The sequence below is a fragment of the Oncorhynchus mykiss genome, chromosome 10, assembly GCF_013265735.2.
Source record: "Oncorhynchus mykiss isolate Arlee chromosome 10, USDA_OmykA_1.1, whole genome shotgun sequence".
Taxonomy (NCBI): Eukaryota; Metazoa; Chordata; class Actinopteri; order Salmoniformes; family Salmonidae; genus Oncorhynchus; species Oncorhynchus mykiss.
The window spans coordinates 75,501,116-75,513,399 of record NC_048574.1 but is presented as its reverse complement, the minus strand read 5'-3'; the positions used below and the strand labels follow the sequence as shown (position 1 = coordinate 75,513,399).

The 12,284-nt window shown below is 45.0% G+C and overlaps 1 protein-coding gene across 4 annotated transcripts in view; it reads right to left on the bottom strand.

Moving 5' to 3' along the window:
* Positions 1 to 203: 203 nt before the first annotated feature.
* LOC110511404 (caspase-14) overlaps positions 204 to 12,284 on the bottom strand; it is a 22,900-nt gene continuing 10,819 nt past the window's right edge. For 3 of the 4 annotated variants that reach the window (XM_036933991.1, XM_036933990.1, XM_036933992.1), the window contains exons 4-6: positions 8,617 to 8,757; positions 7,731 to 7,843; positions 4,031 to 7,381 (exon numbers count right to left, since the gene is read on the bottom strand). In XM_036933991.1, coding sequence (XP_036789886.1) covers positions 7,202 to 7,381; positions 7,731 to 7,843; positions 8,617 to 8,757 — 434 coding nt within the window. In that variant the 3' untranslated portion in view covers positions 4,031 to 7,201. Of the gene's footprint in view, positions 633 to 4,030; positions 7,382 to 7,730; positions 7,844 to 8,616; positions 8,758 to 12,284 lie in introns of those variants that run through there. The other variant, XM_036933993.1, reaches the window with a different exon arrangement.

Genomic DNA, 12,284 nt, shown 5'->3' with positions numbered 1-12,284 from the left:
GGGGGAGAAAGAGAGAGAGAGAGAGAGAGAGAGAGTGAGAGAGAGGGATGGATGGAGAAGAGAAGAGAGGGATGGAGAGAGTGGAGGAAGGGGGAGAGAGGGGGGGGGGAGAGAGGGGGGAGCGAGAGAGAGTGGGGGGAGAGAGGGTGGAGAGCGAGAGAGAGTGGGGTGGGAAGGGGGAGAGCGAGAGAGAGGGGGGAGAGCGAGAGAGAGGGGGGATAGAGAGAGAGGGGGGAGAGAGAGAGCGGGGGGAGAATAGCCCCAGGTGTAAAATAGTATATAATGTTTACCTCTCAGAAAGTATGGAGCTGTTAAGACGACTAGAACAAGGCTGTCCATTATCTCTGTATCTGTTTATTATGGCCATTCTAATGAAAACTATTCTACTTATATCCCACAGGAACGTCCATTTAAATGATTATTCCAAATGATTGCCACCAACAGAATGTTAAACATGTGGGGAATTCAGCAATCTCAGCTCGGTAGATTTCGATGAGAAGAGACAGAATCACTAAATCATTTATTCTGGCGTTGCCTCCGTGTAGCTTGTTTCTGGTCACAGGTTCAGTAATGGTTAAAAACATCACAACACTCACTTCAAATGAACGTTACCAATGGCAGTGTTGGGCGATCTGGAACGACATAGTCAGTCAACAAATAATATAATAATACTGGTAGGAAATGTGTTCATCTTTAGCTCACAATCTGTGGATAATATACGATTAGAAAGGTAAACAAATTCATTTAAAACATCACAGAACAGTTTGTAAAATATATGGAAACCAAACGAGGTCTGTGGTGATAGGTGGGATGGGCTGAGAGGTTGAGGGGTGGTCTGTGGTGATAGGTGGGTTGGGCTGAGAGGTTGAGGGGTGATCTGTGGTGATAGGTGGGTTGGGCTGAGAGGTTGAGGGGTGGTCTGTGGTGATAGGTGGGATGGGGTGAGAGTGGCTGAGGGGCGGGATTGAAGAGCTGAGGTCTGTGGTGATAGGTGGGATGGGCTGAGGGGCGGGATTAAAGACGCGTGGTGATAGGTGGGATGGGCTGAGGGGCGGGATTAAAGACGCGTGGTGATTAATGGACTTCTGGTGTGCTACAACGCAGTGACGCTGTCCGTCTGATCGAGGTGTTAAACCTCCACTGAGCAGACACCAGTCACTCATTACAACTTCAGCTGTCAGCACAGTGATTGGTCTGTGACTCATTACGTCAGCTGTCAGCACAGTGATTGGTCTGTGACTTATTACAACTTCAGCTGTCAGCACAGTGATTGGTCTGTGACTCATTACAACGTCAGCTGTCAGCACAGTGATTGGTCTGTGACTCATTATGTCAGCTGTCGGCACAGTGATTGGTCTGTGACTCATTATGTCAGCTGTAAGCACAGTGATTGGTCTGTGACTCATTATGTCAGCTGTCAGCACAGTGATTGGTCTGTGACTCATTATGTCAGCTGTCAGCACAGTGATTGGTCTGTGACTCATTATGTCAGCTGTCAGCACAGTGATTGGTCTGTGACTCATTATGTCAGCTGTCAGCACAGTGATTGGTCTGTGACTCATTATGTCAGCTGTCAGCACAGTGATTGGTCTGTGACTCATTATGTCAGCTGTCAGCACAGAGATTGGTCTGTGACTCATTATGTCAGCTGTCAGCACAGTGATTGGTCTGTGACTCATTATGTCAGCTGTAAGCACAGTGATTGGTCTGTGACTCATTATGTCAGCTGTCAGCACAGTGATTGGTCTGTGACTCATTATGTCAGCTGTCAGCACAGTGATTGGTCTGTGACTCATTATGTCAGCTGTCAGCACAGTGATTGGTCTGTGATTCATTATGTCAGCTGTCAGCACAGTGATTGGTCTGTGATTCATTATGTCAGCTGTCAGCACAGTGATTGGTCTGTGATTCATTATGTCAGCTGTCAGCACAGTGATTGGTCTGTGATTCATTATGTCAGCTGTCAGCACAGTGATTGGTCTGTGATTCATTATGTCAGCTGTCAGCACAGTGATTGGTCTGTGATTCATTATGTCAGCTGTCAGCACAGTGATTGGTCTGTGACTCATTATGTCAGCTGTCAGCACAGTGATTGGTCTGTGACTCATTATGTCAGCTGTCAGCACAGTGATTGGTCTGTGATTCATTATGTCAGCTGTCAGCACAGTGATTGGTCTGTGACTCATTATGTCAGCTGTCAGCACAGTGATTGGTCTGTGACTCATTATGTCAGCTGTCAGCACAGTGATTGGTCTGTGATTCATTATGTCAGCTGTCAGCACAGTGATTGGTCTGTGATTCATTATGTCAGCTGTCAGCACAGTGATTGGTCTGTGACTCATTACAACGTCAGCTGTCAGCACAGTGATTGGTCTGTGACTCATTATGTCAGCTGTCAGCACAGTGATTGGTCTGTGACTCATTATGTCAGCTGTCAGCACAGTGATTGGTCTGTGATTCATTATGTCAGCTGTCAGCACAGTGATTGGTCTGTGACTCATTATGTCAGCTGTCAGCACAGTGATTGGTCTGTGACTCATTATGTCAGCTGTCAGCACAGTGATTGGTCTGTGACTCATTATGTCAGCTGTCAGCACAGTGATTGGTCTGTGATTCATTATGTCAGCTGTCAGCACAGTGATTGGTCTGTGACTCATTATGTCAGCTGTCAGCACAGTGATTGGTCTGTGACCAAGAGAAAGTGGTTTTAGTTTAATTCTATTAAATTATTTAGTATTTTTTCATGTTCTTGATTATATGAGAATATCACAGCGAGATTAAACTACTATTGTTGGATATGCTAGATTCTCTTCATATGTGCTATTGCACAGCTGAGTTTCACAAGCGCAGGGAAATCAATCCTTTGTCTGGATGGGCCAGAACATTAGTCACGTCACTCCCTATGCAAATGTGGAGTCGGAAACCTGAACATGTGTTATAAATTGGTCAAACTTCAAACCATGCTGCCACACCATCTGTCTATTGTTGATCACTTCAGCCTCTATAGAGCAGGAAAGGTACGACATGAGCTGCTGCTGCCCTCTAGTGGTGAGAGGTGTAGAGAGCAGGATGGATCTGTGGTCCTCTAGTGGTGGGAGGTGTAGAGAGCAGGATGGATCTGTGGTCCTCTAGTGGTGGGAGGTGTAGAGAGCAGGATGGAGCTGCTGCTGTCCTCTAGTGGTGGGAGGTGTAGAGAGCAGGAAGGAGCTGCTGCTGTCCTCTAGTGGTGGGAGGTGTAGAGAGCAGGAAGGATCTGCTGCTGTCCTCTAGTGGTGGGAGGTGTAGAGATCAGGAAGGATCTGCTGCTGTCCTCTAGTGGTGGGATGTTTAGAGAGCAGGAAGGAGCTGCTGCTGTTCTCTAGTGGTGGGAGGTGTAGAGAGCAGGAAGGATCTGCTGCTGTCCTCTAGTGGTGGGATGTTTAGAGAGCAGGAAGGATCTGCTGCTGTCCTCTAGTGGTGGGAGGGGTAGAGAGCAGGAAGGATCTGCTGCTGTCCTCTAGTGGTGGGAGGTGTAGAGAGCAGGAAGGATCTGCTGCTGTCCTCTAGTGGTGGGAGGTGTAGAGAGCAGGATGGAGCTGCTGCTGTCCTCTAGTGGTGGGAGGTGTAGAGAGCAGGAAGGATCTGCTGCTGTCCTCTAGTGGTGGGAGGTGTAAAGAGCAGGAAGGAGCTGCAGCTGTCCTCTAGTGGTGAGAGGTGTAGAGAACAGGAAGAAGCTGTTTCTGTCCTCTAGTGGTGGGAGGTGTAGAGAGCAGGAAGGATCTGCTGTCCTCTAGTGGTTGGAGGAGTGCAGTGCAGGGTGATTGTGCCAATACAACCTAATGCAAAATCTACAGAACACAGTTGAATGCCTTGCTCTTCCTGTTCAACTGGCGCTAGTTCCTCACTGTTTCTTAATGAAACTTCACCCTTACAGAACTATATGGAGAAAATATGTTCCATTTCTTGGTGAGTCCTCTTTTAAAATGACATTGAATTTGCTTTTGCTGAAGTACCAAAGTTTTAGACACAAAGGAAGACAGAAGGGGACAGATCATGTGAAAGCTTTTTATTTCTCTATAGTGTCGAGAAGAAAACATTCAAATATAACAACAATGACATTTTTCACCAAAAAAAATGTATTAAATGGTTGCAACTTAACAGTTTAAGTCAGTGGTCACCAACTGGTCTCCAAGACAACACCAAACACTTCTTTAAAAAAAAACACAGATAAACCAGAGACAGTATGAAGACTAATACTGCTTCTCCAATAGAAATCCCCGATCGCACTTGTTTGCGACGTCATGGCGACGTCATGGTGACGTCGGCTAGCTAAGCTCACGCGTAGGAACAGGTCATCGGGTCTAACGGCCGTCTGGCACTGAACTGAGCATGTGCAGACCGGCGATTCAAAAGCACTCCTTTCGATATAACGTTGTTTTTTGACGAAAAAAATGAAAAGGTTTCAGTTTGCCACTTTCACAAGGTTCTAGTAAAGACACGTTCAACCACTGAAGACATTGGCTCAAATCTGAGGATGTTCCTTTAGATCGGGAGAAAACGTACAACTAAAGGAAAGACTTTTCACTTCTCTCATTGACTTGTCAAACCCCCCCCCCGGTTCTGGTCTGTTTCATCTGTTTCACAAGTGTTGACGGAAGTCTCCCGATGTTGCACCTCTGGGTTTAGAAACTCTGTGGCTAAAGCGCTATATTATATATTTTTTGGGTTTGACACTGTTGGCGTTTAGGTGCACTTGATTCAGCAGCCTTAGCGCCAGGGAAGGCAAAGTGTTCCCATTTTGAACCATTTCATGTGTCTGAAGGTAAAACTCCGCCTACCCGGCAGGCCCAGAGAGCAAATCAAGTGCACCTATAGGCCTACCGCTGACCAATCACTGTGTCTGCACAGTTTCCTCGAGCCGTAGACTATAGACCGAAGCCTCGAAAAGCAACGTTTACACTGTGAGATTTCAAAAACGTTTAAAACCACGACTAGAGAGACTCACTGAAGACAGAGACTCACTGAAGACAGAGACTCACTGAAGACAGAGACTCACTGAAGACAGAGACTCACTGAAGACAGAGACTCACTGAAGAAGAGCTGCTGTTTTTATGAGGAAGTTCATGTTTGCTGTTATTCACGACTGTCAACACACATTCATAAGCCAGAAAATGCACCTTCTTCCTACTTCCACTGACGCTACAACCAGCACTGCAGCTGCTATGAAGGAGTAGGAAAGTGATCCCATAAACTTGCCTTGTTATTATTAGAGGCTCGTCATTTTAATATGGAGGAATATTTCACTTCCTCTGGTCACAGGAGTAACATCATGAATTGGTGCACGAGGCAGAAATAACGCTCTTGAGTTTCACCATCAGCTGTGTCCCATTTTCTAAAGGGAGGGAGGGAGAGTAGAGAGACGGTGAGTCAGATGAGAGGCAGCCTCTTCCCTCCCTCCCCTCAGACTGACCGTCATATGCAGGCCATCAGTCCAGTAAAACAGAAATGACCACGCTCACTCAGCTGTGTCCCCTTTTCTAAAGGTTAGGGAGGGAGAGCAGAGAGACGGTGAGTCAGGTGAGAGGCAGCCTCTTCCCTCCCTCCCCTCAGACTGACCGTCATATGCAGGCCATCAGTCCAGTAAAACAGAAATGACCACGCTCACTCAGCTGTGTCCCCTTTTCTAAAGGTTAGGGAGGGAGAGCAGAGAGACGGTGAGTCAGATGAGAGGCAGCCTCTTCCCTCCCTCCCCTCAGACTGACCGTCATATGCAGGCCATCAGTCCAGTAAAACAGAAATGACCACGCTCACTCAGCTGTGTCCCCTTTTCTAAAGGTTAGGGAGGGAGAGCAGAGAGACGGTGAGTCAGGTGAGAGGCAGCCTCTTCCCTCCCTCCCCTCAGACTGACCGTCATATGCAGGCCATCAGTCCAGTAAAACAGAAATGACCACGCTCACTCAGCTGTGTCCCCTTTTCTAAAGGTTAGGGAGGGAGAGCAGAGAGACGGTGAGTCAGATGAGAGGCAGCCTCTTCCCTCCCTCCCCTCAGACTGACCGTCATATGCAGGCCATCAGTCCAGTAAAACAGAAATGACCACGCTCACTCAGCTGTGTCCCCTTTTCTAAAGGTTAGGGAGGGAGAGCAGAGAGACGGTGAGTCAGGTGAGAGGCAGCCTCTTCCCTCCTTCCCCTCAGACTGCAGGCCATCAGTCCAGTAAAACAGAAATGACCAGGCTCACTCAGCTGTGTCCCCTTTTCTAAAGGTTAGGGAGGGAGAGCAGAGAGACGATGAGTCAGGTGAGAGGCAGCCTCTTCCCTCCCTCCCCTCAGACTGACCGTCATCAGTCCAGTAAAACAGAAATGACCACGCTCACTCAGCTGTGTCCCCTTTTCTAAAGGTTAGGGAGGGAGAGCAGAGAGACGGTGAGTCAGGTGAGAGGCAGCCTCTTCCCTCCCTCCCCTCAGACTGCAGGCCATCAGTCCAGTAAAACAGAAATGACCACGCTCACTCAGCTGTGTCCCCTTTTCTAAAGGTTAGGGAGGGAGAGCAGAGAGACGGTGAGTCAGGTGAGAGGCAGCCTCTTCCCTCCCTCCCCTCAGACTGCAGGCCATCAGTCCAGTAAAACAGAAATGACCACGCTCACTCAGCTGTGTCCCCTTTTCTAAAGGTTAGGGAGGGAGAGCAGAGAGACGGTGAGTCAGATGAGAGGCAGCCTCTTCCCTCCCTCCCCTCAGACTGCAGGCCATCAGTCCAGTAAAACAGAAATGACCACGCTCACTCAGCTGTGTCTCACGTGTCATAGAACACGTGTCGTTATTAACAGCGGCGTTATATATACCTACACATTTATCATATCATACTTCAAAATGGTCTGTGAAGAACAGCATTGGCAGGGCAATTCCAAGCACAGCCAATATGCAGTGATAATGTATTGTGCCTTGCCTCCTGCACAAACCCCAATGCTCCAGTCCTGTCTTTAATTGGTTCATGTTAAGGCTCAAGTTTTTTTTTTTAAGTTGTGTTTTTAAAACAACCATCTGTGTGGTAGATTAAAGGTTGGTGACCACTGAAGAATCTGTACATTTATTTGACTATTGGTTTAAGAATTTCTTAAAATGCCCAAAGAAATGGAGGAATATTACAGTGGGAAGACCTTGTAGACAAATAGAGCAAGGAAATAACATGTAACAAGTAATGCTGAGAACAGGAAGCTCAAATAAATCTACTTCCTTCCCTTCTGTTCAATAGTTTTAACACCAGATTCATTTGAACTTCTCAAGTAAAGGGTTTTCCTGAGGGTGGATTCCATTGTCATAATTATTTTACGACGTTCCGTTCTCTGAGTCGGCTTCCCTTCATCGACTGTGACATCTACGGGTGTTGCCACCATCTTTGCGTTGGCCTGCGGGTTCACAAATTGAAGTATGATCACTACATACAGGCTGGAAATCATATGTTGCCGTGTTTGTGGTTTTCCCGAACTGAGTTTACGGGGAAGCGTCTTTGATTTGCATAATGTTGTTCCAGATTGTTTTTTGGTGTTGTTTGTAAAACATTGGAGGAATCAAATCTTACATGTTGAGTTTAAGAAAGGAAAAAAAATTTTTTTTTTGGTTATATTCTTCAAGAATCAAATGGGTAATATCAAGAATGGAACAGAATCCCAGATTATAGCTTTAACAATGATTTGAATGTTAGACGTCACTCAGGAAAAGGTGCCAACAAAAAATAACTTTGAATGAACACTGTACCTTCACAAACAAGTTGTAGACATGTTCTTCTGTTGCACCAGGAGAGGAAAACACTTGACTAATGTTGTAAATCATACGTGACCCAGAGGTGCTGTTCATCATGCCCACGTAATCTATCGGAAGAACATTATCTGTCAATGACCCAGAGGTGCTGTTCATCATGCCCACGTAATCTATCGGAAGAACATTATCTGTCAATGACCCAGAGGTGCTGTTCATCATGCCCACGTAATCTATCGGAAGAAAATTATCTGTCAATGACCTGTCCTTTTGCAGAACTATTACAACACCTGTTTACACACCAAACACCCACACAAACCCCCACAAACACACACCACACACACACGCAAACACACACACACACACACACACACACCACACCCACACACACACACACACCACACGCACACTGCCTTTGTATTAACCCACCTTTCCTTCTTCCACATTGTGTTACAGCCTTATTCAAAACATTGTTAAATAGTTTTTTTTCCTCATCAATCTGCACCCCATTGTTTTGCTAATTTATATCTTGTATCAACTTGTTTTCATATATATAAATCAATTGAATGTACCACAGGTGGACTCCAATCAAGTTGTAGAAACATCTAAAGGATGATCAATGGAAACAAGATGCATCTGAGCTCAATTTCGAGTCTCATAGCAAAGGGTCTGAATACTTGTGTCAATGTAAATAAGGTATTTCCTGTTTATTTTTAATACATTTGCAAAAATGTATCAACTTGTTTTCACTTTGTCATTATGGGGTATTGTGATGTCATTATGGGGTATTGTGATGTCATTATGGGGTATTGGGATGTCATTATGGGGTATTGGGATGTCATTATGGGATATTGTGATGTCATTATGGGGTATTGTGTGTAGTTACCTGTCATGGCTGCATATGCAACCAGCATGTCATTGATGCACGGTGGCACCCGAGTCGACCGGTACTCTTTTGTGGCCATGGCTTCCTTTGATAGTTTTTCATCAGCAGCAGAATCAAAGTGAACTCCAGTATCATGGTTACCTTCAACATAAACATGGTAAACAGTTAGTCTCCATTAATCCTATAGTAAACGTAGTAGTATCATGATTATAGATGGGAGCATTTAGGACTTGACTGGGGGTCAGTCAGGTGGTTTTGTAAACATATCATAACCACCATCGATAAAAGACAGTACTGTGCAGCCGTTTTCATCGACCTGGCCAAGACTTTCGACTCTGTCAATCACCGCATTCTTATCGGCAGTCTCAATAGCCTTGGCTTCTCTAATGACTGCCTCGCCTGGTTCACTAAATACTTCTCAGATAGAGTTCAGTGTGTCAAATCGGACTGGTGTCCGGACCCCTGGCAGTCTCTATGGGGGTGCCACAGGGTTCAATTCTCGGGCCGACTCTTTTCTCTGCATATATCAATGATCATCTATAAGTATTTGCTGGGTAAAGCCCCGCCTTATCTCAGCTCACTGATCACCATAGCAACACCCACCCATAGCACGCGCTCCAGCAGGTATATTGCACTGGTCATCCCCAAAGCCAACACCTCCTTTGTCCGCCTTTCCTTCCAGTTCTCTGCTGCCAATGACTGGAACAAACTGCATAAATCACTGAAGCTGGAGTCTTATATCTCCCTCTCTAACTTTAAGCATCAGCTGTCAGAGCAGCTTACCGATCACTGTACATGTAAACAGCCAATCTGTAAATAGCACATCCGACTACCTCATCCCCATATTGTTTCTTATCCTCTTGCTCTTTTGCACCCCAGTATCTCTACTTGCACATCATCATCTGCACATCTATCACTCCAGTGTAAATGCTAAATTGTAATTATTTTCACCTCTATGGCCTATTTATTGCCTTACCTCCCTACTCTTCTACATTTGCACACACTGTACATAGATTTTTCTATTTTTATTTTCTATTGTGTTATTGACTGTACGTTTGTTTATCCCATGTGTAACTCTGTGCTGTTGTTTTCACACTGCTTTGCTTGATCTTGGCCAGGTCGCAGTTGTAAATGAGAACTTGTTCTCAACTAGCCTACCTGGTTAAATAAAGGTGAAATAATAAAACACAGTTTTAAATAAAATGTCAGTATAATGTAGTTTACGATCAATCAGGATTGTCTGAATGGCTTGTCCCTTAAATTCATCCAGTAATATAAAATATAATTCACATCGCTTTTTATCTCACATAGCAGATGTTACTATGGTCATGTTTACATTGTTACATCATCACGTCTCACCTATCTCACATAGCAGATGTTACTATGGTAATGTTTACATTGTTACATCATCACGTCTCACCTATCTCACATAGCAGATGTTACTATGGTAATGTTTACATTGTTACATCATCACGTCTCACCTATCTCACATAGCAGATGTTACTATGGTAATGTTTACATTGTTACATCATCACGTCTCACCTATCTCACATAGCAGATGTTACTATGGTAATGTTTACATTGTTACATCATCACGTCTCACCTATCTCACATAGCAGATGTTACTATGGTCATGTTTACATTGTTACATCATCACGTCTCACCTATCTCACATAGCAGATGTTACTATGGTAATGTTTACATTGTTACATCATCACGTCTCACCTATCTCACATAGCAGATGTTACTATGGTAATGTTTACATTGTTACATAATCACGTCTCACCTATCTCACATAGCAGATGTTACTATGGTCATGTTTACATTGTTACATCATCACGTCTCACCTATCTCACATAGCAGATGTTACTATGGTAATGTTTACATTGTTACATCATCACGTCTCACCTATCTCACATAGCAGATGTTACTATGGTCATGTTTACATTGTTACATCATAACGTCTCTACTATCTCACATAACAGATATTACTATGGTAATGTTTACATTGTTACATCATCACATCATCGTCTCTTCCTCCTTTACTATTGTCAAGCGTGGGGAATGTCATTCAACTATTAACTTCAGCCTATGAGCATGACACACCAAGTCAATTCCACCACGCTTGCTGATTAACCTATGAGCTAGACACACCAAGTCAATTCCACCAAGCTTGCTGATTAACCTATGAGCTAGACACACCAAGTCAATTCCACCAAGCTTGCTGATTAACCTATGAGCTAGACACACCAAGTCAATTCCACCAAGCTTGCTGATTAACCTATGAGCTAGACACACCAAGTCAATTCCACCAAGCTTGCTGATTAACCTATGAGCTAGACACACCAAGTCAATTCCACCACGCTTGCTGATTAACCTATGGGCTCACTCGTACAATAATCACCTCCCTTTCTGTCAACCAATGGGCATAAATACAGGGGAATATGTATATGTCTACTCAAACCTTAGGTCTCCCACTTGCTGTTTTGCAGCAAAAGTCTTCCAATGACCTTCCACCTATGAGGAGCATTCCTATGAGGAGCATTCCTATGAGGAGCATTCCTCTGAGGAGCATTCCTCTGAGGAGCATTCCTATGAGGAGCATTCCTCTGAGAAGCATTCCTATGAGGAGCATTCCTCTGAGAAGCATTCCTATGAGAAGCATTCCTCTGAGAAGCATTCCTGAGAAGCATTCCTATGAGGAGCATTCCTCTGAGGAGCATTCCTCTGAGAAGCATTCCTCTGAGAAGCATTCCTCTGAGAAGCATTCCTATGAGAAGCATTCCTCTGAGAAGCATTCCTATGAGGAGCATTCCTCTGAGAAGCATTCCTATGAGGAGCATTCCTCTGAGAAGCATTCCTCTGAGAAGCATTCCTCTGAGAAGCATTCCTCTGAGAAGCATTCCTATGAGGAGCATTCCTCTGAGAAGCATTCCTCTGAGAAGCATTCCTATGAGGAGCATTCCTCTGAGAAGCATTCCTCTGAGAAGCATTCCTCTGAGAAGCATTCCTATGAGGAGCATTCCTCTGAGAAGCATTCCTCTGAGAAGCATTCCTCTGAGAAGCATTCCTATGAGGAGCATTCCTCTGAGAAGCATTCCTCTGAGAAGCATTCCTATGAGGAGCATTCCTCTGAGGAGCATTCCTCTGAGAAGCATTCCTCTGAGAAGCATTCCTCTGAGAAGCATTCCTCTGAGAAGCATTCCTCTGAGAAGCATTCCTATGAGGAGCATTCCTCTGAGAAGCATTCCTATGAGGAGCATTCCTCTGAGAAGCATTCCTCTGAGAAGCATTCCTCTGAGAAGCATTCCTATGAGGAGCATTCCTCTGAGAAGCATTCCTCTGAGAAGCATTCCTATGAGGAGCATTCCTCTGAGAAGCATTCCTCTGAGAAGCATTCCTCTGAGAAGCATTCCTATGAGGAGCATTCCTCTGAGAAGCATTCCTCTGAGAAGCATTCCTCTGAGAAGCATTCCTATGAGGAGCATTCCTCTGAGAAGCATTCCTCTGAGAAGCATTCCTATGAGGAGCATTCCTCTGAGGAGCATTCCTCTGAGAAGCATTCCTCTGAGAAGCATTCCTCTGAGAAGCATTCCTCTGAGAAGCATTCCTCTGAGAAGCATTCCTCTGAGGAGCATTCCTCTGAGAAGCATTCCTCTGAGAAGCAT